The 27,857-nt window shown below is 44.4% G+C and overlaps 1 protein-coding gene across 2 annotated transcripts in view; it reads left to right on the top strand.

Moving 5' to 3' along the window:
- The window catches only part of nphp4 (nephronophthisis 4), a 208,250-nt gene that overhangs the window by 74,173 nt on the left and 106,220 nt on the right, over window positions 1–27,857 (top strand). The window contains exon 8 of one of the 2 annotated variants that reach the window (XM_055931730.1): window positions 3,849–3,978. In XM_055931730.1, the coding sequence (XP_055787705.1) occupies window positions 3,849–3,978 (130 nt within the window). The remainder of the gene's footprint in view (window positions 1–3,848; window positions 3,979–27,857) is intronic. The other variant, XM_055931731.1, reaches the window with a different exon arrangement.

Consider the following 27,857-nt stretch of genomic DNA (forward strand, 5'->3'; position numbering starts at 1 on the left):
ACCCAACAAAAGGAAACTAAACATCAATTAATCTCGTATCGCTTATCGCTTATAATAAAGCTGTTTGTCTGATGCTGCCACATTTATAGCAACTATGTGGGCGTGTCAAGTATGCTCCCCCCTCATCAGATAAAGTGGCCTCCCTGTTTCTATCACCTCCTTGAATGCATCCCAAATGGCACCCTATTCCCTATATAGTGCACTACTTTTGACCAAGGCGCATAAGGCTCTGTGGAAAAGTAGTGGACTCTATAGGGAATAGGGTGCCATTTGGGCTGCACTACGTACATAATAAACCATAATAATCAAAATGACACAATACATTATCCGACGCTACTGCCGTTTGTGTTTTAGTTCCTTTTTTAAAGAGGTAGGTAGAAATCTCTTGTTCCCCCCGCTGGTCACACAGAATTTGAAAGCGCTGTTATGAATAGCACAGCGTAGGCCTTAATTATTCTGGAGATTTTTTTTGTTGTCGTCGTTTCGCCGAGAAAGAAGCCAACGCTCACACACACACAGGGCTGCTCGTGGGCCCAGTTCAAAGCAACGCCTGTTCCTATCTCCTGGGGGGTTCTGCCTGCGGAGAGTAGCGCAACTCGGCTGACCTTCACAACATTTCCTCACCTTTGTCAATATGCTGGCAGTCAGGGCTGTATGCAAACTGTGAATGATGAAAATCTAAATAATATGAATGCGTGGTTCACATGGGGCCAGTAACACATGGCGCGTGGAGTGGGCACCGCTCAACATCATTGTCATCGGCAGTGATTTTCTAAGAAGAAATTACGCCACTTCCCTGTACCTTTTTAATACAGTTGCTAGAACAATTGCAAGGAAGTAGGCACAACGTTCAGTTGAACAGTCCATCGTTTACTTTAGGTAGAGCCATTGTTTGACCTTCAGTCTGAACGATGATTACTTTAGTTATTTAACTTTCTTTTTTTACTATGATTCTAGCAGTGGTTGAAAGAAGACTTAATGATTTTAACAAACTACATGAAATAGAAACTTTTCAATTGACAAGTGACTGTTGCAGCTATTTCTGTGCCACTACTCTCAGAATAGTTACAATACTGTTGTGTAGTGGATTCTTGGGCAATTTGGATACCTTTCTGTAGTTTGAGGTGCTGGACCGGAGTAAGACTGATTTTGTATTTAGTGTGTAAAATAGGGGCCTTCAACCTTTTCTTTTCTAAGGACACCCGCCCAGGCAAACTGGCGATCCAGGGAGCCCCATTATATGTTAGCAAAAAATGTATTTTCACATCTTGGTATTATCATCAGGTGAATGATAATGGCAAGAACAATTTAAAAATTAATAGTTTTGGTAGATCCCTTTTCATTATTTTGACCTCCCCACATTATAATTGGAAGAGGAAGTGTAAACTCTAGCATAGCCTATTAGCTAGAATGGTGGTTAAACAAAGCTGGTTAAACAAAGGTTATAGATGTGTTTTGGCAAAAATGTATTTCCAAGTACACTTGCCACGACTGGTACTTGCTTTTGCTTATTCAAAGTCTATGTCAGATACTCCAGTGAGCGTAATTAGCTCAGTATTAGGAGTTGAGAAATAAGGTTGACATAATTCGATATAATATATTATCCTTTCTCTCTACTATAGGTACACTACCAGTCAAAAGTTAACACCTACTCATTCAAGGGTTTTTCTTTATTATACTATTTTCTACATTGTAGAATAATAGTGAAGACATCAAAATTATGAAGTAACTATGAAGTAAACAAAAAAGTGTTCAACAAATCAAAATATATTTTATATTTCAGATTCTTCAAATAGCCACCTGTTTGCCTTGATAACAGCTTTGCACACTCTTGGCATTCTTTCAACCAGCTTCACCTGGAATGTTTTTCCAACAGTCTTGAAGGAGTTCCCACATATGCTGAGCACTTGCCTGCACTCCCTTCCGTCTGCGGTCCTACTCATCCTAAACCATCTCAATTTGGTTGAGGTCGGGGGATTCTGGAGGCCAGGTCATCTGATGCAGCACTCCATCACTCTCCTTGTTCAAATAGCCCTTACACAGCCTGGAAGTGTGTTGGGTCATTGTCCTGTTCAAAAACACATGATAAGCCCAAATCAGATAAGATGGCGTATTGCTGCAGAATGCTGTGGTAGCCATGCTGGTTGAGTGTGCCTTGAATTTTAAATAAATCACAGACAGTGTCACCAGCAAAGCACCCCCACACCATAATACCTCATCCATGCTTTACGGTGGGAAATACACATGCGGAGATCATCCGTTCACCAACACTGCGTCTCACAAAGACACAGCGGTTGGAGCCAAAAATCTCCAATTTGGACTCCAGACCAAAGGACAAATTTCCACCGGTCTAAAGTCCATTGCTCGTGTTTCTTGGCCCAAGCAAGTCTCTTCTTTCTTTGCAGCAATTTGAAGGTCTGATCCACACCGTCTTCCCTAAACAGTTGATGTTCAGATGTGTCTGTTACTTGAACTCTGCAAATAATTTATTTGGGTTGCAATTTCTGAGGCTGGTAACTCTAATGAACTTATCCTGTGAAGCAGAGGAACCTCTGTGTCTTCCTTTCCTGTGGCGGTCCTCATGAGAGCCAGTTTCATAATAGCGCTTGATGGTTTTTGCGACTGTACTTGAAGAAACGTTCAGTTCTTGACATTTTCCGTGTTGATTGACCTTCATGTGTTAAAGTAATGATGGACTGCCGTTTCTCTTTGCTTTATTGAGTTGTTCTTGCCATTATATGGACTTAGCCCTATTTAGTAAAATACCATCTTCTGTAACCCCCCCCCCCACCCCCCCCCCCCACCTTGTTACAACACAACGATTGGCTCAAACACATTAAGAAGGAAAGAAATTCCACAAATTAACTTTTAAGAAGGCACACCAGTTAATTGAAATGCATTCCAGGTGACTACCTCATGAAGCTGGTTGAGAGGATACCAAATGTGCAAAGCTGTCATCAAGGCAAATGGTGGCTATTTTAAGAATCTCAAATATAAATATATTTTGATTTGTTTAACACTTTTTTGGTTACTACATAATTCTATACGTGTTATTTCATAGTTTTGATGTCTTCACTTTTATTCTACAATGTAGAAAATAGTCAAAATAAAGAAAAATTCTAGAATGAGTAGGTGTGTCCAAACTTTTGACTGGTACTATATATCATGAATCGCCAATAAGTTTGAAAAAATCCAGATATGATTTTTGGGCAATATCGCCGAGCCCAAGCGCCATGTTCAAATGATTTGAACTTTCCAATGCTCCTGCCTCTTGCACATAGCCTGACTTTACAGACAGAGAAGTGCCTTGCACTTTGTGTTTAATGTGACACCTGTCTTAGTCATCTAACATCCACAGATAAAGCTGAAAAACGTATAATAGACACACAAGAAGCTTTTCTAAGAAAATGTATCAGTGTCTATTGTGATTCACTCTTTGTCCATCTTGTCTTGATCGATTCTTGTAGAAAATAGTAAAAATAAAGAAAAACCCTTGAATGAGTAAGTGTTCTAAATCTTGTTGCTAGCGATATTCATAAAAACGTTCTAATAAAATACAAATTCCATGTTTTTATTTTGTATATTTTTGCGAACCCCCTGCAGTACCTCTGTGGAACCCCTAGAGGACCCCAGGTTGAATACCTGGTGTAGAATGATTTGTATTTTTATTCTGTTAGCAAGACAAGCTGTCATGTACTGTATGGTGACTGCCACATGGATCACTTGTCCACTCGCAACCCTTGTCACATCAATCTCCTTTCTCTCTCTCTCCCTCATCGCTCTTTCTTTCTCTCTCCCTCTTTCTTTTAATGTCTCCCTCTCTTTCTCCCTTTGTGCTATCTTTCCAGCAGCTCCAGTCCTAGTCAGAGCCTGGCTCTACGTAGCAGTCTGGAGCTCAAGCTGCCCAGTCACCAGGCTGTGGGGATCGCCCTCCAGCTTGAGTATGTCTTCTCCTCGCCGCTCATCGGTGACGGAAAGGTAAGGGGGTAGTGTGTGTGTGTTTTCCGGTTCCTCTGTCTGCTCCGTTAAGAAATCCCCCAGTCAGAGGAACAACAGATCCAAGCACTTTGGACTGAACATCTTTCCCTGTTGGCTGTGCCCCCCCCCCCCCCCCCCCCCCCCCCCACTGCCCCCTGTCCTGCCAGCCATCCTCTCCTGTCCTTGGAGCATGGATCCATCTCCCCTTGTCTCCTCCCAGAGGAAATTAAAGAGGCATCCTTGGCCAGACAACCTTAGTAAAATAACAAACACAACACTGGCAGAGAAAAGAAAGAGGGGGAAGAGAGGATAGGTTTCAAGGCAAGCAGCTGAGGAGAACAGAGCCAAGGTAGCCTCTCATCCTTGCTGCCTAGCTCATACACGTGTACACACACATATACACACGCATGGCCTGAGAGCATGGGAAGGATTATCCCCTCCCAATTGAAACCGGGAGGAACCAGGATGAGGGTAGGCACCCGTTCTCTACGAAAAGGCTAACTGGAAGAGAAAGAGTCTGTTGGAGAGACATCATCAACACAGAAAGAGAGAGAAAAATCAACAATCCAAGAATCAAAATGTCCCTAGGGAAGTAATTTACAATGCGGGTGGTTTAGTTAGCTAGACGCAGACGGTATGGCAACACCAAATATTTGGCCAATTATGTGTGTTGGTGGGCTTTAGCCTTGATGCAGTGTGCTAGGGGTGGGCGCTCTTAGTGTCTGTGAATGTGCTGTCCCTTGCAAACTCCCGGGCTAATGAGCCACCAATTAAAACCAAAACAATAACAAGCACTCCACTCCATGTACACGGTATACTGTAGGCCTCACTCACTGTCTGCGTCCCAAATGGCATCATATTCCCTACATATAGTGCACATAGTGCAATAGTTTTGACCAGGGCACATATGGCTCTGGTCATAAGTAGTGCACTATATAGGGAATAGAGGGTAATTTAGGACGCAGCCACTTACTGACGCCCATCCTCACAATCTCACCACTCGAGAGCCAGTCAGACTTTTACTGTTGATGTAAACAGGTTCTCCGTTGACTTGCCTGCTTGGATAATGCTTAATGGTTCAAAAACGGATTAAAAAAACAACAGTTGCTACACACACACACACACACACACACACACACACACACACACAGATGCAAAGAGTGCGAGAGAGAGATGCGAAGAGTGCGAGAGAGAGAGAGAGATGCGAAGAGTGCGAGAGAGAGAGAGATGCAAAGATGGCTAGAGAGGGAGAGAGATGCAAAGATGGCTAGAGAGAGAGAGACAACAAGCAAGAAAACAGACAGTTACTGTGAAAACAGGTGGCCTGTATACCGTAGCCTGTATCGATCCTATCCCCTATCTCTTGCACACTGCACATAGTCACATATGTCACTCAGAGGAGAAGATAGACAAGAAGTGTTGGTGACATGTCAAACCCCCTCACCCAACAGCACCACACCTCATGAATATTCCATGAGGTGAGAGCTATTTTGTGAGAGGGAGGCAGGGAGCTTAATTGCAGTCAGCGGTGCGTAGGTATATTTAGAGCTCTGTCATGATCCGCCTGAGGGTGAGTGATGAGGGGAGCGGGTAGGTATCGCCACCTGAGGATGGTGGAAGGCGCGCGGGGGGGCATGGGGGGCTGTGACCCGCTCCAAGGTTCAGGGAGGTCTGGAATATTGATGGGGTCTATTATCTCTCCATCGATGGGGAACGGAGGAGAGGAGTGAGAGCAACAACGACCCTGTGCATCGATGTCAAACTCCTCAGATAACACATCTTTTGATACTCTGTCTCTGTGCTGCAAGTGGCAAGCTGCCTTTAGCTTTGTTCAGCTGTCATGTAGATGAGTTCTCACATTTGATGGTGTCGTTCGTAACTTATACAGTTTATGCGTTCATAGTACCACAGTTTCTGTCATTAAGGACATTTCAGCCTTTTGGCAGCGTGGTTTCGAGCCCCACTTCCATCCATCAAGTTAATTCGCTGTTCTACCATATTCAAGTATTCCTTGTGCATTGTCTATGTTTGTACTCTTTGACCAAATTGCCAAAACCCCATTTATCCTGTATATATAAGTTGGTTCCTGTTATGACCGTGTATGTGTTCTGCTTACTTTGGTGATTATACACTGACTATACCAAACATTAGGACCACCTTCCTCATATTGAGTTGGGGCAATCATGGACTCTACAAGGTGTCGAAAGGGTTGACTCCAATCCTTCCCACAGTTGTGTCAAGTTGGCTGGATGTCCAGCCAAGGTGCACCTTGCACCTACTATCATACTCAGTTCAAAGGCACTTAACTATTCACCCTCTAAATGGCATACACAATCTACAGTATTTCTCAATTGTCTCAATTGTCTCTTTAACCTGTGTCCTCCCCTTCATCTACACTGATTTGAAGTGGATTCAACATGTGACATCAATAAGGGATCATAGCTTTCACCTGGATTCACCTGGTCAGTCTATGGCATGGGAACAGTGTTCTTAATGTTTTGCTTAATTTTCTTTCCAATTTTTACCATATTTTTATCACTGTCTTTAATGGCAAGCTCTTAGACAAAGTGTCAGACAAAACTAGAATATTGTTTGGCATTTGGGCCTCACCATGAAACAGTGATGCATTGGGTGCCTTGACATTCTCCCCTAAAATGTACTCTTGTGTCCATTAATGTTTATTCTGTCTACCTTCCATCGTACTTTGGCTTTCTCATAAAGCTCTGCTGGGTCACTAGGTGGAGTTGTATAGGGCAAATTAGGCCTAATACATATGCATTTCCACTTTGTGGCCATTTAAGTATCTGATCTGCTTTTGCTGCTGCTGGAGTCGACTGAAATTTAGTGGAATTCTTTCTTTTGATTTGTTCTGATGGATTTGCAGAGCAAGGTAGTGGTGGTGGTGGAGTAAACAACTTTTAAAATACTTTCACTCAGATGGTAACACAACGCAATCGGGTACCAATCGCTCAACAGTGACTCGACGGCCAGACTGCCACAGTTCACACGCTCTGATCACCTCCAACACTGCATCACTCACCAGCTGCAGATTGAAAAGTGAGACAAAGTCTTGACTCGTCCTGAGGGTGTGGATGACGTCCTTCATTTCGCAAGAACTTATTTGGCCACTCAGCCTCCCCCCAGCCCCCCAAAAGGAAAACCTTGCTGTGTCATTGTTGTTCTCCTCATTTGATTTTTAATTGCAGAGTTTCCTCTGCTGGCTGGCTGGCTCCCTCCCCTCACCCCCAGTTCTCTATTTTCTTCCCTTTCTCCCTGAGAATGTTTTAGCCCACATTTTTTATGTTTCCATCAGCGGAGGGAACGAGTGAGACAGAGAGAGCGAGAGAGGAAGGGAGGGAAAGAGCGAGATGGAGAGAGAGGGGGAGATGAGAGGCATGGGAGCTGGTTGGGCTAGGCTTCTCCGGGCACTGAGGTTGACGAACTTCAAACAAGCAACTTTGCCTGCAGTCAAACGGATCGACTGCCCACTCTCTCTCTGCTCCTTAAGGGCCTGCATTACTCAGCAATCTTCAGTCAGCTTACTAGGTCTTCGTAGCCTTCATAGGGGCCTTCATAGGCTTCAGACAGACACAGAGGGAGGGTCCCCCCACCTCTACTTTACTTAAAGGAAAACTCTACTCAAAAACTAGTGCAGTATCACTCAACAGTGGAGTAATGAAAAGGAAAAAAAAGATATATAATTTTTATTAATCCACTGTTGATACAGTCCCAAAATGTCATGATGATGTGGCAAGTGACACTTTGCTTCTTGAAATTCCAATATCTTGAAAACTTGACTGCTGACATACAAAACATTTTGGGACTGTATCAACAATGGACTAATTAAAAATAAATACAATTAGATAGTTTTTGGGTGGATTTTTCCTTTAACCGCACAGGAGGAAGGTCTGAGACACAGAATGTTGGCGAGCAAGGAAAACGTGTGCAGAAAACGTGCAATTACCCGCCCTGGTATACTCTGTAATTACCGTCTGCCACAATGTGTTATATTATAGTGATAGAGCAGTGGTAATTCTCGGTCTCTGGTACCATAGTATTATTGTAATTACTTCGCTGTCTGATGAAAGCCTCGTAACAACATTTTTTTTTTTTTTTTACATTTATTGAAAGTAAAAACTCCCCTCAATGTACTCTGAACATTTCATGACTCTAGGACCAGGAAAATGTGTTCAAACTAAGCTTTATATCTGTGGCAAATAATTTGAAAGATGCATATCTCCTCCTATATACAGAATTTTTGCGTTAGGTATTTGTTAATGATGACGATTGGGACCTTTTAATGGTAGTTTTGTGATAACTTCACTGTGATTTTAATTTGGTAAAAAAAAGTATAATTCTAAACTAACGATCCCAAATTTGTTTAAACGTTCAAACATCACTCCCATAAATTACCACAATATTATGTTACCCTAATGTGCAATATCAAAGTGGGGCAATTCTTACTTATATTTGGGGAGTGCCTTCAGAAAGTTTTCAGACCCCTTGACTTTTTTTCACATTTTGTTGCATTACAGCCTGATTCTAAAATTTATTCAGTTGCTTTTTCCCCTCATCAATCTACACACAATACCCCATAATGACAAAGAAAAACAGGTTTTTAGATATTTTGGTGAATTTATTAAAAATAAAAGATCTGAAATATCAGCATTGATTCTTCTTGGGTATGACACTACAAGCTTGGCACACCTGTATTTGGGGAGTTTCTCCCATTCTTCTCTGCAGATCCTCTCAAGCTCTGTAAGGTTGGATGGGGAGTATTGTTGTTGTAATTTCAGGTTTCTCCAGAGATGTTCGATCGGGTTCAAGTTTGGGCTCTGGCTGGGCCACTCAAGGACATTCAGAGACTTGTCTCGAAGTCTCTCCTGCGTTGTCTTGGCTGTGTGCTTAGGGTCGTTGTCCTGGTGGAAGGTGAACCTTCGCCCCCAGTCTGAGGTCCTGAGCACTCAGGTTTTCATCAAGGATCTCTCTATACTTTGCTCCGTTCGTCTTTCCCTCGATCCTGACTAGTCTCCCAGTCCCTGTTGTTGAAAAACATCCCCACATCATGATTCTGCCACCACCATGGTTCACCATAGGGATGGTGCCAGGTTTTCTCCAGATGTGACGCTTGGCATTCAGGCCAAAGAGTTCAATCTTGGTTTCATCAGACCAGAGAATCTTTAGGTGCCTTTTGGCAAACTCCAAGCAGGCTGTCGTGTGCCTTTTTCTGAGGAGTAGCTTCCGTCTGGCCACTCTATCATAAAGGCCTGATTGGTAGAGTGCTGCAGAGATGGTTGTCCTTCTGGAAGGTTCTCCCATCTCCACAGAGGAAATCTAGAGCTCTGTCAGAGTGACCATCGGGTTCTTGGTCACCCTCCCTTACCAAGGCCCTTCTCCACCGATTGCTCAGTTTGTCCAGGGCTTCCAGCTCTAAGAAGTGTCTCGGTGGTACCAAACTTTTTCCATTTAATAATGATGGAGGCCACTGTGTTCTTGGGGACCTTCAATGCTGCAGACATTTTTTGGTACCCTTCCCCAGATCTGTGCCTCAACACAATGCTGTCTCGGAGCACTACGGTCGATTACTTCAACCTAATGGCTTGGTTTTTGCTCTGACATCAACTGTGGGACCTTATATGGACAGGTGTGTGCCTTTCCAAATCATGTCCAATCAATTGAATTTACCACAGCTGGATTCCAATCAAGTTGTAGAAGCATCTCAAGGATGATCAATGGAAACAGAATGCCAAATGAGCTCAATTTCAAATCTCATAGCAAAGGGTCTGATTATTTATATAAATAAGGTATTTCAGTTATTTTTTGCAAACATTTGAAAAACATATTTTTGCCTTATCATTATGGGGTATTGTGTGTCGATTGCTGTGGATTTTTATTTTTATTTTATCAATGTTAGAATAAGGCTGTAACGTAACAAAATGTGAACAAAGTCAAGGGGTCTGAATACTTTCCGAAGGCACTGTAGATGTATAATCTCTTTGCGAAAGTTTTTTTATTTAGCTGTGGTTAATTTTTACTATTTTGCTTAGTATTTGTCGTTGGGAAAAAATGGGAGAAGTTCTATGCCGTTGCTGGATGTTGCCCAATAATGAAAGGGATGCATGAGTGAAAAAGTTTAGGAAGCACTGATTTAGATGCTGTATTTTAATATGCTCCCTTTCTTGGACATCATGATCTTTAATGTCACCGAGGGGGAAATTGTCTTAGACTGCTGTATAGATAATATAAACTTTATATTACACACACAACATAATACGTACATTGCACGTTACCCATGTCATACACATTGTGCACGTTTCATATAGCCACATACAGTGCCTTCAGTAAGTTTTCAGACCTCTTGACTTATTCCACATTTTGTTGTTACAGCCTGAATTAAAATGGATTAAATAAATACAAAATCACACCCATCTACACACAATACCCCATAATGATGAAGTGAAAATGTGTTTTTATAAATGTATTGAAAATGAAATACAGAAATAATTAATTTAAATAAGTATTCACAACCCTGAGTCAATACATGTTAGAATCACCTTTGTTAGTGATTAAAGCTCAAAGTCTTTCTGGGTAAGACTCTAAGAGCTTTGCACACCTGGATTGTGCAATATTTGCACATTTATTATTTTTCAAATTCTTCAAACTTTGTCAAATTGGTTGTTGATTATTGCTCGACCACCATTTCAAGTCTTGCCATTTTTTGTTTTTTGTTAAGGCCATTTATGTAAAAAAAAAAACTAACTCGGCTTTTCAGGAACATTCAATGTTGTCTTGGTAAGCAACGCCAGTATATATTTGGCCTTGTGTTTTAGGTTATTGTCCTGCTGAAAGGTGAATTTGTCTCCCAGTGTTTGTTGGAAAGCAGACTGAACCAGGTTTCCTCTAGGATTTTTCCTGTGCTTAGCTCTATTCTGTTTCCCTAGTCCTTGCCAATGACACGCATACCCATAACATGATGCAGCCACTACCATGCTTGTAAATATGAAGATGTGCTTTGTTGGATTTGCCCCAAACATAACATAACGCTTTGTATTCAGGACATTAAATTAATTACTTTGCCACATTGTTTCCAGTTTTACTTTAGTGCCTTATTGCAAACAGGATGCATGTTTTGGAATATTTTCATTCTGTATAGTCTTCCTTTTTTTCACTGTCATTTAGGTAAGTATTGTGGAGTAAATAAAATGTTGTTGATCTGTCCTCAGTTTTCTCCTATCACAGCCATTACACTCTGTAATTGTTTTAAGTCACCATTGGCCTCGTGGTTGAATACTTTCATACTTATTGACTCTAGACATTTCAGCTTTTTATTTTTAAATTAACCAGTAAAAATGTATAAAAACACAATTCCACTTTTACATCATTGGGAATTGTGTGTAGGCCAGTGACAAATCGCAATTGAATCAATTTTAAATTCAGGATGTAACACAACACCATATGTGGATAAAGTCGAGCGGTGTGAATACTTTCTGAAGGCACTGTAAATAGACATCAACCTTTAGAATGAGATAAAAAACTTAAGTGGAAAGATTTTAGTAAGTAGTGGTAAAAAGACAAAATTAAATAAAAAATCATGCATTTGAAGTGAACCCTACATCTTCACCAATAGAATCAAACCATTTCACTTCCAACCAGCCATGAAAAGTGCATGAAAATACCCAGCACAGTACATCACATATGTATGTGAGCTAATCACATATGTCATCCTTGGACTACTGCACTGTAGGTTTCCATCTACAGTATAGCTATATGACTAGAACGGGGGACTGATACACGGCCGCGTCGACGGCTACTAATTTCATTCTGTCAACATCAATTTAGCCCTGCTGTAATTCCCCACCCTCGCTCCGCTCCCTTCAATCACCACCTTTATCAAACGCAGTTAGCGGCGGCACAGTTTGTCAATTGAGCCATGCAACACAGTCATATAGCCTAATGTAAGACGATGGCGCTTATTGTTGTCTGCCTCCCTCTGACAGGCACTAGCTCATTTCTAATGGAGGTCGGTCTGGGAGAAGGCAGGCTCGCTGGCCATGTGTTCCTGTCCTTTTGCCTCGAAGCAATTTGTTGGAAAAGCGTGACAGCTGCAGTTATCCAGGACGTTGACACGAGGAACGAGTGACTGCGCCAGGTCACAGACTGAGAGGCTGAGGCAGAATAGCGGTGGTGGCGTCTGTCATGAGGGCCCGTTTCATCCTCCCCTCCTCGTCTCTCATCCTTGTTGTTGTCTCGCTCGCTGAGGCACACACCCAAATCAGTAATTAATCGCCAAGGCTATTACACTGCAGTAAACTGGGTGTCAAGAAATAGAAGGGGGCCTGACAGTTGTGACACGCAGGCTGTTGAGAAACTGCTTTGTGTTAAGGAGGCTGAGAGAAGCTGAAAGCTAGCTTCTGGTAATGAATGTGCCACTAGTCACGTCTGATTTCAGGTGCCCTTTGACCCTGGCTGGGTGACTGGCACGCTTGATTAGAGCGTCTGAGGAAGTGTAACCATTAACGTGTGACCTTTCTGATTCCTCCAAAAGTGATTTAAACATGAGCACTGATGTGCCCTTTACCGAGCACCCGGCTACACACACACACACACACACACACACACACACACACACACACACACACACACACACACACACACACACACACACACAAGGGCGCACAGTGACACAGGGTGGTTATGTGTCTTTAGCTAATTTCAGACAGCCACCACCCAGCTCACTCAGTGTTAACTATGCGAGCACCACAAGCACACACACACACACACAGCAGGAGGCCTCCTAAGGAAAGTGACATCTACATCAACTCAAAGTCCAGGAAATGAGAGTGAAAGTAGTAATCTTCTGCTTGTTTTGGGAATGGTAGATTGTAGCCGCCTGAATATACAGTATGTGGATGGTTTCCTCTTGACTGTGGCTTAGTAATTAAAGCTCAGATTTAATATTTTCATTAGTTTAGTTTGTGTATTTCTTTCTGTATCTATTCATGTATTTGTATCTATATTTCTAATATGATTGCAAAGGGATAGAATGTTAACAACAACATCAGATCAGGAACCACTGACATGGGTGCCGGTGGTTGTTAAAAGTTGTTTGGTATGGCTGCTCCTCTGTGCCTTAGAGACTCTTGTTTGGATTTTAATTGGATTGCAGTGCAGGTACACTTTGTATGGATCGTTGTGTGTGTTTTCTGTGACTTCTCTTAAGAAGACGTGTGTCCCTGCAGGCTTTAATGATGTTTGCTGAATGAAAACCTCTTTAAATCTCTCCATTCACATGCTCATTAAAAAATTGCCACTTACAATAACCCCCCTCTTGCCCTAACCCCGGTTGTCTGGCAGCCTGGCTTTCTGGGTGAGATGCATGTCAAGACTCAAGAGTCTTCAGGTTAGCGTGGGCCCTAGCGTGAAAAATATAATAAAAACTGGTTGTTATGTTCCTACCTCTCAAATGTCACATAAATGTTAATTAAATGTTAATCAAACATCATACACATAGTAATGTCATCAGGATTTTGAAAGGATGTATTTAGCTGATTCGGCTGATGCTGGAGGTAATTTCTCCCTGGGGTTTTATCTCCACGCTGAGGGAAGCGGCTGGAAGAGAACAGCAGAGACCATGATGCTGGAGACACAATGCTTGGCCTAATTAAAATGAATGTCAGCTTTCCCCACTGAGAAGTGCATCAATCTCCCCTGATGGGCCCAGAGTGAGTCTTACCCTGTGAGAGCGTGCCAGCGAAGCCATCCTTTTCCAGACGGGTACATGCCGCCTTGGCAGCGAGCGAGAGGGGACCGATGTTTGTGTGCCTAATGGACGCCATGTGGCCGGGCCCTAGTTCTGAAGCCTGCTGCCAGTGTAGAAAAGCGCTATGCCCTGGCTGGCCCATTTGCTTACTCCACATGGGAGGCGTCAGAATTGCTAACTGCCCTGTGGAGACGTTCACTGCCTATCACGACTGACAATGAACCCGGTGAGAACATTGTCCACATGCAAGTTTGACTTCAAGATTTTATTGTCTTGTGCACTATTACATTGAAATGCATTTCTGGCTTACCCTTTCCCAACAATGCAGTAGTACTATAATATATACACTACCGTTCAAAAGTTTAGGGTCACTTAGAAATGTCTTTGTTTTTGAAAGAAAATTATTTTTTTTGTCCATTTTTAAAATAACAGAAAATGTATCAGAAATACAGTGTAGACATTGTTAATGTTGTAAATGATTATTGTAGCTGGAAACGGCTGATAAAAAAATGGAATATCTACATAGGCTTACAGAGGCCCATTATCAGCATCACTCCTGTGTTCCAATGGCACGTTGTGTTAGCTAATCCAAGTTTATAATTTTAAAAGGCTAATTGATCATTAGAAAACTCTTTTGAAATGATGTTAGCACAGCTGAAAACTGTTGTCCGAATTAAAGAAGCAATAAAACTGTCCTCCTTTAGACGAGTTGAGTATCTGGAGTTTCAGCATTTGTGGGTTCGACTACAGGCTCAAAATGGCCAGAAACAAAGGACTTTCTAATGAAACTCGACAGTCTATTCTTGTTCTGAGAAATGAAGGCTATTCCATGCGAGAAATTGCTAAGAAACCGAAGATCTCGTACAACGCTGTGTACTACTCCCGTCACAGAACAGCGCAAACTGGCTCTAACCAGAATAGACAGAGGAGTGGGAGCAAGAGGACAAGTACATTAGAGTGTCTAGTTTGAGAAACAGATGCCTCACAACTGGCAGCTTCATTAAATAGTACCCGCAAAACACCAGTCTCAACGTCAACAGTGAAGAGGCAACTCCAGGATGCGGGGCTTCTAGGCAGAGTTGCAAAGAAAAATCCATATCTCAGACTGGCCAATAAAAAGAAAAGATTAAGATGGGCAAAAGAACACAGACACTGGACAGAGGAACTCTGCCTACAAGGCCAGCATCCCAGAGTCGTCTCTTCACTGCTGACATTGAGACTGGTGTTTTGCGGGTTGATTTTATTAGCACTCTCAGCGCCCTCTTGATTTTAGTGCTACAGGGCGGTAGTCATTGTGGCAGGTAGCCTTATAGTTCTTGGTGAGCTTCAGACGTTGGGATAACGGACTCTGATAAGAGGTTGCCTGCCAGTGAATATGCCTGCCGCGGCGTTACGAGTGTTGACCTGATTTAAAAACCTTACTCATGGCCTCTGAGAGCGAGATCACTCAGTCCCCTGGGTCAGCGTTGTGGTGTGCAAGTGTTACTCGTTTCTGTATATCTTATCAAATTGTATTGGTCACATACAGATGGTTAGCAGATGTTAATGCGAGTGTAGCGAAATTCTTGTGCTTCTAGTTCAGACCATGCAGTAATATCTAACAAGTAATCTAACAATTTCACAACAACTACCTTATACACACAAGTGTAAAGGAATTAATAATATGGACATAAATATATATGGATGAGCGATGGCCGAACGGCATAGGCAAGATGCAGTAGATGGTATAGAGTACAGTATATACATATGAGGTGAGTGATGTAGGATATGTAAACATTATATAAAGTGGCATTGTTTTAAGTGACTAGTGATACATTTATTACATCCAATTTTTTATTATTAAAGTGGCTAGAGATTTGAGTCAGTATGTTGGCAGCAGCCACTCAATGTTAGTGATGGCTGTTTAACAGTCTGATGGCCTTAGATAGAAGCTGTTTTTCAGTCTCTCGGTCCCAGCTTTGGTTCACCTGTACTGACCTCGCCTTCTGGATGGTAGCGGTGTGAACAGGCAGTGGCTCGGGTGGTTGTTGTCCTTGATGTTCTTTTTGGCCTTCCAGTGACATCGGGTGGTGTAGGTGTCTTGGAAGGCAGATAGTTTGCCCCCGGTGATGCGTTGTGCAGACCTCACTACCCTCTGGAGAGCCTTGCGGTTGTGGGCGGAGCAGTTGCCGTACCAGGCGGTGATACAGCCCGACAGGATGCTCTCAATTGTGCATCTGTAAAAGTTTGAGTGTTTTTGGTGACAAGCCGCATTTCTTCAGCCTCCTGAGGTTGAAGAGGCGCTGTTGCGCCTTCTTCACCACGCTGTCTGTGTGGGTGGACCATTTCAGTTTGTCTGTGATGTGTACTCCGAGGAACTTAACTTTCCACCTTCTCCACTACTGTCCCGTCGATGTGGATAGGGGGGTGCTCCCTCTGCTGTTTCCTGAAGTCCACGATCATCTCCTTTGTTTTGTTGACGTTAAGTGTGAGGTTATTTTCCTGACACCACACTCCGAGGCCCCTCACCTTCTCCCTGTAGGCCGTCTCGTCATTGTTGATTATCAAGCCTACCACTGTAGTGTCGTCTGTAAACTTGATAATTGAGTTGGAGGCATGCATGGCCACGCAGTCATGGGTGAACAGGGAGTACAGGAGAGGGCTGAGATGGCACCCTTGTGGGGCCCCAGTGTTGAGGATCAGCTGGGTGATGTTGTTTCCTACCCTCACCACCTGGGGGCGACCCATCAAAGTCCAGGACCCATTTGCACAGAGGGTACTATGGTGTTAAATGCTGAGCTGTATTCGATGAACAGCATTCTTACATAGGTATTCCTCTTGTCCAGATGGGTTAGGGCATACAGTGGGTTAGCGTTATACAGATGGGTTAGGGCATACAGTGGGTTAGCGTTATACAGATGGGTTAGGGTTATACAGATGGGTTAGCGTTATACAGATGGGTTAGGGTTAAACAGATGGGTTAGCGTTATACAGATGGGTTAGCGTTATACAGATGGGTTAGCGTTATACAGATGGGTTAGGGTTATACAGATGGGTTAGCGTTATACAGATGGGTTAGGGTTATACAGATGGGTTAGGGTTATACAGATGGGTTAGGGTTATACAGATGGGTTAGCGTTATACAGATGGGTTAGGGTTATACAGATGGGTTAGCGTTATACAGATGGGTTAGGGTTATACAGATGGGTTAGGGTTATACAGATGGGTTAGGGTTATACAGATGGGTTAGGGTTATACAGATGGGTTAGGGTTATACAGTGCATTTGGAAAGTATTCAAACCCCTTGACTTTTTCCAGCCTATTCTAAGGTGGATAAAATAAAATGCTCATCAATCTACACACAATACCACATAATGACAAAGCGATAACAGGTTTCTAGAAATTGTTACGCATTTATTAAATATAAAAAACAGATACCTTATTTACGTAAGTATTCAGACCCTTTGCTATGAGACTCGAAATTGAGCTCAGGCGCATCCTGTTTCCATTGATCATCCTTGAGATGTTTCCACAACTTGATTGGGGTCCACGTGTGGTAGATTCAATTGATTGGACATGATTTGGAAAGGCACACACTTGTCTATATAAGATCCAACAGTTGACAGTGCATGTCAGAGCAAAACCCAAGCCATGAGGTCAATTGAATTGTCCGTAGAGCTCTGAGACAGGATTGTGTAGAGGCACAGATCTGGGGAAGGTTACCAAAACATGTATGCGTCATTGAAAGTCCCCAAGAACACATTGGCCTCCGTCATTCTTAAATGGAAGTAGTTTGGAACCACCAAGACTCTTCCTAGAGCTGGCCGCCCGGCCACACTGAGCTATCGAGGGAGCAGGGCCTTGGTCAGGGAGGTGACCAAGAACCCGATGGTCACTGTGACAGTGCTCCAGAGTTCCTCTGTGGAGATGGGAGAACCTTCCAGAAGGACCGTCATCTCTGCAGTACGCTACCATTCAGGCCTTTATGGTAGAGTGGCCACAGGGAAGTCACTCCCCGATAAAAGGCATATGACAGCCTGCTTGGAGTTTGCCAAAATACACCTAAAGACTCTCAGACCATGAGAAACAAGATTCTCTGGTCTGATGAAACCAATATTGAACTTTTGGTCTGACTGCCAAGCGTAATTTCTGGAGGAAACCTGGTACCATCCCTATGGTGAAGGATGGTGGTGGCAGCATCATGCTGTGTGGATGTTTTTCAGCTGCAGGGACTGGGAGACTAGTCAGGATCGAGAGAAAGATGAACGGATCGAAGTACAGAGAGATCCTTGTTGAAAACCTGCTCAGGATTTCAGACTGGGGCGAAGGTTGATCTTCCAACAGGATAACGACCCTAAGCACACAGCCAAGACAACACAGGAGTGGCTTCGTGATTTCATTGAGTGGCCCAGTCAGAGCCCGGACTTGAACCCGATCAAACATCTCTGGAGAGATCTGAAAATAGCTGTGTAGCAACGCTCCCCATCCAACCTGACAGAGCTTGAGAGGATCTGCAGAGAAGAATGGGAGAAACTCCCTAAATACAGGTGTGTCAAGCTTTTGTAGCGTCATACCCAAGAAGACTCGAGGCTGTAATTCCTGCCAAAGGTGCTTCAAGAAAGTACTGAGTAAAGAGTCTGAATATTTATGTAAATGTTATATTTTGCAAAAATGTTTAACAAGCTTTTTTTCCTTTGTCATTATGGGGTATTATGTGTAGATTGATGGGGGGGGAAATTATTTAATTAATTTCAGAATAAGGCTGTAGCATAACAAAATGTGGAAAAATTAAAGGGTTCTGTAAAGCATCTAGTGTATAGTCGTGGCCAAAAGTTTTGAGAATGACACAAATATTAATTTCCACAACGTTTGCTGCTTCAGTGTCTTTAGATATTTTTGTCAGATTTTACTATGGAATACTGAAGTATAATTACAAGCATTTCATAAGTGTCGAAGGCTTTTATTGACAATTACATGAAGTTGATGCAACGAGTCAATATTTGCAGTGTTGACCCTTCTTTTTCAAAACCTCTGAAATCTGCCCTGTCTTGCTATCAATTCACTTCTGGGCCACATCCTGACTGATGGCAGCCCATTCTTGCATAATCAATGCTTGGAGTTTGTCAGAATTTGTGGGTTTTTGTTTGTCCACCCGCCTCTTGAGGATTGACCACAAGTTATCAATGGGATTAAGGTCTGGGGAGTTTCCTGGCCATGGACCCAAAATATCGATGTTTTGTTCCCCGAGCCACTTAGTTATTACTATCGCCTTATGGCAAGGTGCTCCAACATGCTGGAAAAGGCATTGTTCGTCACCAAACTGTTTCTGGATGGTTGGGAGAAGTTGCTCTCGGAGGATGTGTTGGTACCATTCTTTATTCATGGCTGTGTTCTTAGGCAAAATTGTGAGTGAGCCCACTCCCTTGGCTGAGAAGCAACCCCACACATGAATGGTCTCAGGATGCTTTACTGTTGGCATGACACAGGACTGTTGGTAGCGCTCACCTTGTCTTCTCCAGACAACCTTTTTTCCGGATGCCCCAAATGATCGGAAAGGGGATTCATCAGAGAAAATGACTTTACCCCAGTCCTCAGCAGTCCAATCCCTGTACCTTTTGCAGAATATCAGTTTGTCCCTGATGTTTTTCCCTGGAGAGAAGTGGCTTCTTTGCTGCCCTTCTTGACACCAGGCCATCCTCCAAAAGTCTTCGCCTTACTGTGCGTGCAGATGCACTCACACCTGCCTGCTGCCATTCCTAAGCAAGCTCTGTACTGGTGGTGCACCGATCCCGCAGCTGAATCAACTTTAGGAGACGGTCCTGGCGCTTGCTGGACTTTCTTGGGTGCCCTGAAGCCTTCTTCACAACAATTGAACCACTCTCCTTGAAGTTCTTGATGATCCGATAAATGGTTGATTTAGGTGCAGTCTTACTGGCAGCAATATCCTTGCCTGTGAAGCCCTTTTTGTGCAAAGCAATGATGACGGCACGTGTTTCCTTGCAGGTAACCATGGTTGAACAATGATTCCAAGCACCACCCTCCTTTTGAAGCTTCCAGTCTGTTATTCGAACTCAATCAGCATGACAGAGTGATCTCCAGCCTTGTCCTCGTCAACACTCACATCTTTGTTAACGAGAGAATCACTGACATGATGTCAGCTGGTCCTTTTGTGGCAGGGCTGAAATGCAGTGGATTTTTTTGGGGGGGTTCAGTTAATTTGCATGGCAAAGAGGGACTTTGCAATTCATTGCAATTCATCTGATCACTTTTCATAACATTCTGGAGTAAATGCAAATTGCCATCATACAAACTGAGGCAGCAGACTTTGTAAAAATGTATATTGGTGTCATTCTCAACTTTTGGCCACGACTGTATACTTTCCGAATACACTGTATAGACACACCCTATGTGTTTTAATAAAATTAACTATATGCATTGTGCTAGTCTGACACTAAGCTTACTTTTTGATGAAATAAGACACACGCCTCGAGGGCGCCATATATCTAGATGAGAAACACCTTAACCTGACCCAACTACTCTACTCTCCTCCCGCTCCGGCTGGCTTTGTCAAATTCTTCCATTACTCCTGAAGTTCCCGTTAATAGGCTGCATTAGTAGTCGGCAACCTTTCTCAGGTGGAATGCCAATTTATCTTACAATTTCTACCGTTCTGCTTACCAGTTATGGTTTCATTATGCAAATTTCTGTGAAATAGTTTCATTTAATTTATAATAACGTCTTCATATCGCAAAGTCATTGTCATGTAGTTAATAAAAATTATATCCAAACCTAAATAAAAATGATACAAACCTAAAAAGTAACTGATATTGCCATTATCAACTATGTAAAAATAGCCTACATAAAGCCAACAAATAAAAACAAGGGCTTGGGTTTACAGTAGTTGATGGAACAGTACAGTTAATGGAATGGATACGCTCCAGTACTTTACTACAGTACACGTGTACCCTTATACAATTACAGACTGTTTTTTGTACCCTTTACATAATCCTTTGCTGGTTTTTCAGTTTGATTTGATGTGCAGAAATGGCCAGAGGTAGTTATAATTACTTTTTCTCACATACTCGACAATTCTACCCTCCGAAAGACATCTTATTCAATCATATGCTGGGCTAAATGAAAAGTAAGATTGTGCCCACTGACTGCTTTGAAGGGACGTGGTTGATATACTAATATTTGCTTTGGCGCAGAAGAGGTGATCCCCTTCTTTATGCTATGGCAAAGCCTTCACCCCCGTTATTAAATCCCTGTGATGCTTTTGGATGTTTGTATTCTTTGCACTTATGTTCACTTCACAAGGTAGACAGATGAATAGACTACATGCATGTTCACTCCACAGGCCTGCACTGGAATCCCCAGAAAATAACAATGACTGTTTATTCCACAATAAATTGGTTTCAGCAAAAGTCCCAGCTCTCATGAACTCTCCTTGAGGATTCTGCAATCAGCGAATGCTGAATCTGACACCCGACTCAAGTCTTCTAAGCATTATTTGGTCTTGGTGGGGCTGAGTTGAAAAGAACACAGAATCTGAGTGACTGAGTCTTCTAGCAGATGGATGAAAATGTTAAGTTAATGATCTCGGTGCATGTTTCTTCACTTTCTGCAGGGCTGCTCATTGTGGAGAATAAGTAGTGGAAAGCTCTGGGCCGCTTCCTGTCACAGGGTTTTGGCTGAAATAATGACTCCAACCGCCCAGCAGACTGCACTAATAGTAATAACTGTCAGACTCAGTCTCCCATCAATGCGCTTTCCTCTAATTTAGGAATAATTCCCAATCTCCCACTGCTTGCGAAAAAGCCCGAGTTGTTGAAAGTCGGGCTCCTTTTTGGGAATCTCAAAGGCTGTATACATTAATGCATAATTGTTTTTCTCTTTCCATAGATTCCACTGCTTAACATGCTGACCACACCGCTCGCGTTGAGTGTGTGAGCATTGCAAAATACATTTACACATACTGTACATGTTATTCAACAATTCTACAAAGTTCCAAAGTGCATTTCAGGTAAAATAACAACTCAATGTTTATATCCCAGGATAAATGAGCTAGCAACAGCAAGCTAGCTAGCTAAATGTCCATGATTGTTTCATGTGTTTTCGACTTGTCCCCAAATTAATATACACTGCTCAAAAAAATAAAGGGAACACTTAAACAACACAATGTAACTCGAAGTCAATCACACTTCTGTGAAATCAAACTGTCCACTTAGGAAGCAACACTGACGACAATAAATTTCACATGCTGTTGTGCAAATGGAATAGACAAGGTGGAAATTATAGGCAATTAGTAAGACACCCCCAAAAAAGGAATGGTTCTGCAGGTGGTGACCACACACCACTTCTCAGTTCCTATGCTTCCTGGCTGATTTTACATTACATTACATTACATTTAAGTCATTTAGCAGACGCTCTTATCCAGAGCGACTTACAAATTGGTGCATTCACCTTATGACATCCAGTGGAACAGCCACTTTACAACAGTGCATCTAAATCTTTTAGGGGGGGGGGGGGGGGTCAGAAGGATTACTTTATCCTATCCTAGGTATTCCTTAAAGAGGTGGGGTTTCAGGTGTCTCCGGAAGGTGGTGATTGACTCCGCTGTCCTGGCGTCGTGAGGGAGTTTGTTCCACCATTGGGGGGCCAGGGCAGCGAACAGTTTTGACTGGGCTGAGCGGGAACTGTACTTCCTCAGTGGTAGGGAGGCGAGCAGGCCAGAGGTGGATGAACGCAGTGCCCTTGTTTGGGTGTAGGGCCTGATCAGAGCCTGGAGGTACTGAGGTGCCGTTCCCCTCACAGCTCCGTAGGCAAGCACCATGGTCTTGTAGCGGATGCGAGCTTCAACTGGAAGCCAGTGGAGAGAGCGGAGGAGCGGGGTGACGTGAGAGAACTTGGGAAGGTTGAACACCAGACGGGCTGCGGCGTTCTGGATGAGTTGTAGGGGTTTAATGGCACAGGCAGGGAGCCCAGCCAACAGCGAGTTGCAGTAATCCAGACGGGTGCCTGGATTAGGACCTGCGCCGCTTCCTGTGTGAGGCAGGGTCGTACTCTGCGGATGTTGTAGAGCATGAACCTACAGGAACGGGCCACCGCCTTGATGTTAGTTGAGAACGACAGGGTGTTGTCCAGGATCACGCCAAGGTTCTTAGCGCTCTGGGAGGAGGACACAATGGAGTTGTCAACCGTGATGGCGAGATCATGGAACGGGCAGTCCTTCCCCGGGAGGAAGAGCAGCTCCGTCTTGCCGAGGTTCAGCTTGAGGTGGTGATCCGTCATCCACACTGATATGTCTGCCAGACATGCAGAGATGCGATTCGCCACCTGGTCATCAGAAGGGGGAAAGGAGAAGATTAATTGTGTGTCGTCTGCATAGCAATGATAGGAGAGACCATGTGAGGTTATGACAGAGCCAAGTGACTTGGTGTATAGCGAGAATAGGAGAGGGCCTAGAACAGAGCCCTGGGGGACACCAGTGGTGAGAGCACGTGGTGAGGAGACAGATTCTCGCCACGCCACCTGGTAGGAGCGACCTGTCAGGTAGGACGCAATCCAAGCGTGGGCCGCGCCGGAGATGCCCAACTCGGAGAGGGTGGAGAGGAGGATCTGATGGTTCACAGTGTCGAAGGCAGCCGATAGGTCTAGAAGGATGAGAGCAGAGGAGAGAGAGTTAGCTTTAGCAGTGCGGAGCGCCTCCGTGATACAGAGAAGAGCAGTCTCAGTTGAATGACTAGTCTTGAAACCTGACTGATTTGGATCAAGAAGGTCATTCTGAGAGAGATAGCAGGAGAGCTGGCCAAGGACGGCACGTTCAAGAGTTTTGGAGAGAAAAGAGAGAAGGGATACTGGTCTGTAGTTGTTGACATCGGAGGGATCGAGTGTAGGTTTTTTCAGAAGGGGTGCAACTCTCGCTCTCTTGAAGACGGAAGGGACGTAGCCAGCGGTCAGGGATGAGTTGATGAGCGAGGTGAGGTAAGGGAGAAGGTCTCCGGAAATGGTCTGGAGAAGAGAGGAGGGGATAGGGTCAAGCGGGCAGGTTGTTGGGCGGCCGGCCGTCACAAGACGCGAGATTTCATCTGGAGAGAGAGGGGAGAAAGAGGTCAGAGCACAGGGTAGGGCAGTGTGAGCAGAACCAGCGGTGTCGTTTGACTTAGCAAACGAGGATCGGATGTCGTCGACCTTCTTTTCAAAATGGTTGACGAAGTCATCTGCAGAGAGGGAGGAGGGGGGGGGGAGGGGGGGGAGGATTCAGGAGGGAGGAGAAGGTGGCAAAGAGCTTCCTAGGGTTAGAGGCAGATGCTTGGAATTTAGAGTGGTAGAAAGTGGCTTTAGCAGCAGAGACAGAAGAGGAAAATGTAGAGAGGAGGGAGTGAAAGGATGCCAGGTCCGCAGGGAGGCGAGTTTTCCTCCATTTCCGCTCGGCTGCCCGGAGCCCTGTTCTGTGAGCTCGCAATGAGTCGTCGAGCCACGGAGCGGGAGGGGAGGACCGAGCCGGCCTGGAGGATAGGGGACATAGAGAGTCAAAGGATGCAGAAAGGGAGGAGAGGAGGGTTGAGGAGGCAGAATCAGGAGATAGGTTGGAGAAGGTTTGAGCAGAGGGGAGAGATGATAGGATGGAAGAGGAGAGAGTAGCGGGGGAGAGAGAGCGAAGGTTGGGACGGCGCGATACCATCCGAGTAGGGGCAGTGTGGGAAGTGTTGGATGAGAGCGAGAGGGAAAAGGATACAAGGTAGTGGTCGGAGACTTGGAGGGGAGTTGCAGTGAGGTTAGTGGAAGAACAGCATCTAGTAAAGATGAGGTCAAGCGTATTGCCTGCCTTGTGAGTAGGGGGGGAAGGTGAGAGGGTGAGGTCAAAAGAGGAGAGGAGTGGAAAGAAGGAGGCAGAGAGGAATGAGTCAAAGGTAGACGTGGGGAGGTTAAAGTCGCCCAGAACTGTGAGAGGTGAGCCGTCCTCAGGAAAGGAGCTTATCAAGGCAACAAGCTCATTGATGAACTCTCCGAGGGAACCTGGAGGGCGATAAATGATAAGGATGTTAAGCTTGAAAGGGCTGGTAACTGTGACAGCATGGAATTCAAAGGAGGCGATAGACAGATGGGTAAGGGGAGAAAGAGAGAATGACCACTTGGGAGAGATGAGGATCCCGGTGCCACCACCCCGCTGACCAGCTGCTCTCGGGGTGTGCGATCGGCAGTTCCAGAGGCTACCGGAGACCTGGAACTCCACGTGGGTTGTGCGCGCTGGGACCACCAGATTAGGGTGGGCGTGGCCACGCGGTGTGAGGCGTTTGTATGGTCTGTGCAGAGAGGAGAGAACAGGGATAGACAGACACATAGTTGACAGGCTACAGAAGAGGCTACGCTAATGCAAAGGAGATTGGAATGACAAGTGGACTACACGTCTCGAATGTTCAGAAAGTTAAGCTTACGTAGCAAGAATCTTATTGACTAAAATGATTAAAATGATACAGTACTGCTGAAGTAGGCTAGCTGGCAGTGGCTGCGTTGTTGACTTTGTAGGCTAGCTGGCAGTGGCTGCGTTGTTGACACTACACTAATCAAGTCGTTCCGTTGAGTGTAATAGTTTCTACAGTGCTGCTACAGTGCTGCTATTCGGTGGCTAGCTAGCAGTGTTGATTACGTTACGTTGCGTTAAAAGAACGACAATAGCTGGCTAGCTAACCTAGAAAATCGCTCTAGACTACACAATTATCTTTGATACAAAGACGGCTATGTAGCTAGCTACGATCAAACAAATCAAACCGTTGTACTGTAATGAAATGAAAATGTGATACTACCTGTGGAGCGAAGCGGAATGCGACCGGGTTGTTGAATGCGGAAGTTCTATTCGGTAGACGTTGGCTTAGCTGTTGGCTAGCTAGCAGTGTTTAAGGACGACAAATAGCTGGCTAGCTAACCTCGGTAAATTAAGATAATCACTCTAAAACTACACACTCTGAACTACCCAATTATCTCGGCTACGAAGACAGCAAAGACAACTATGTAGCTAGCTAACACTACACTAATCAAGTCGTTCCGTTGAGTGTAATAGTTTCTACAGTGCTGCTATTCGGTAGACGGTGGATGTTTGCTAGCTGGCTAGCTGGCTAGCTGCTGGGCAGATAGCAGTGTAGACTACGTTAGGGCGACGAAGTACGATAATTACGCAATTATCTTTGATACAAAGACGCTATGTAGCTAGCTAAGAAGAAATTGCTAAGATTAGACAAATCAAACCGTTGTACTAGTGAAATGTAATGAAATGTAATGACGAGTTATACTACTATTCGGTAGACGGTGGACGTTTGCTAGCTGGCTAGCTGGCTAGCTGCTGGGCAGATAGCAGTGTGGACTATGTTAGGACGACGAAATACGATAATTACGCAATTATCTTTGATACAAAGACGGCTATGTAGCTAGATAATGTAGCTAGCTAAGAAGAAATTGCTAAGATTAGACAAATCAAACCGTTGTACTATAATGAAATGTAATGAAAAGTTATACTACCTGCGGAGCGAAGTGCGAATGCGACCGCACCGCTCGTCTACAAACCGGCGGTGCTTTCACTCTAGTGGTAGCATGAGACGGAGTCTACAATCCACACAAGTGGCTCAGTTGGTGCAGTTCATCCAGGATGGCACATCAATGCGAGCTGTGGCAAAAAGGTTTGTTGTGTCTGTCAGCGTAGTGTCCAGAGCATGGAGGCGCTACCAGGAGACAGGCCAGTACATCAGGAGACGTGGAGGAGGCCCTAGGAGGGCAACAACCCAGCAGCAGGACCGCTACCTCCGCATTTGTGCAAGGAGGTGCACTGCCAGAGCCCTGCAAAATGACCTCCAGCAGGCCACAAATGTGCATGTGTCAGCATATGGTCTCACAAGGGGTCTGAGGATCTCATCTCGGTACCTAATGGCAGTCAGGCTACCTCTGGCGAGCACATGGAGGGCTGTGCGGCCCCACAAAGAAATGCCACCCCACACCATGACTGACCCACCGCCAAACCGGTCATGCTGGAGGATGTTGCAGGCAGCAGAACGTTCTCCACGGCGTCTCCAGACTCTGTCACGTCTGTCACATGTGCTCATGTGCTCAGTGTGAACCTGCTTTCATCTGTGAAGAGCACAGGGCGCCAGTGGCGAATTTGCCAATCTTGGTGTTCTCTGGCAAATGCCAAACGTCCTGCACGGTGTTGGGCTGTAAGCACAACCCCCACCTGTGGACGTCGGGCCCTCATACCACCCTCATGGAGTCTGTTTCTGACCGTTTGAGCAGACACATGCACATTTGTGGCCTGCTGGAGGTCATTTTGCAGGGCCCTGGCAGTGCACCTCCTTGCACAAAGGCGGAGGTAGCGGTCCTGCTGCTGGGTTGTTGCCCTCCTACGGCCTCCTCCACGTCTCCTGATGTACTGGCCTGTCTCCTGGTAGCGCCTCCATGCTCTGGACACTACGCTGACAGACACAGCAAACCTTCTTGCCACAGCTCGCATTGATGTGCCATCCTGGATGAGCTGCACTACCTGAGCCACTTGTGTGGGTTGTAGACTCCGTTTCATGCTACCACTAGAGTGAAAGCACCGCCAGCATTCAAAAGTTCAAAAGTGACCAAAACATCAGCCAGGAAGCATAGGAACTGAGAAGTGGTATGTGGTCACCACCTGCAGAACCATTCCTTTTTTGAGGGTGTCTTGCTAATTGCCTATAATTTCCACCTTTTGTCTATTCCATTTGCACAACAGCATGTGAAATCTATTGTCAATCAGTGTTGCTTCTTAAGTGGACAGTTTGATTTCACAGAAGTGTGATTGACTTATTTTTTTGAGCAGTGTAGTTGGTTAGAGTTTTTTCTTCTTTTTTTTCAACCTGCACGTCGCAATCATTTCTGGAGTGGATGTACAAAATTAACATGCGCGTGATGGTGGACTCACCCACGTGGCCGGTCTAGTCAGCATGTGCTTAACTCAGTAAAAGTTAATAAATTAACCTTTGTATTAGAGGCCCAGAATTGGTCGCTGTCTGTAATTTAGGTTGTCTCTCTTTCAAAGTTTGAAGATTTCATGGCCCCAGGTTATAGACATGAGATCTATATTTTCCCCCAATTTCACATTTGACAATGAAATACTTGTTTTGTC

This window comes from Salvelinus fontinalis, chromosome 8 (assembly GCF_029448725.1).
Source record: "Salvelinus fontinalis isolate EN_2023a chromosome 8, ASM2944872v1, whole genome shotgun sequence".
Taxonomy (NCBI): Eukaryota; Metazoa; Chordata; class Actinopteri; order Salmoniformes; family Salmonidae; genus Salvelinus; species Salvelinus fontinalis.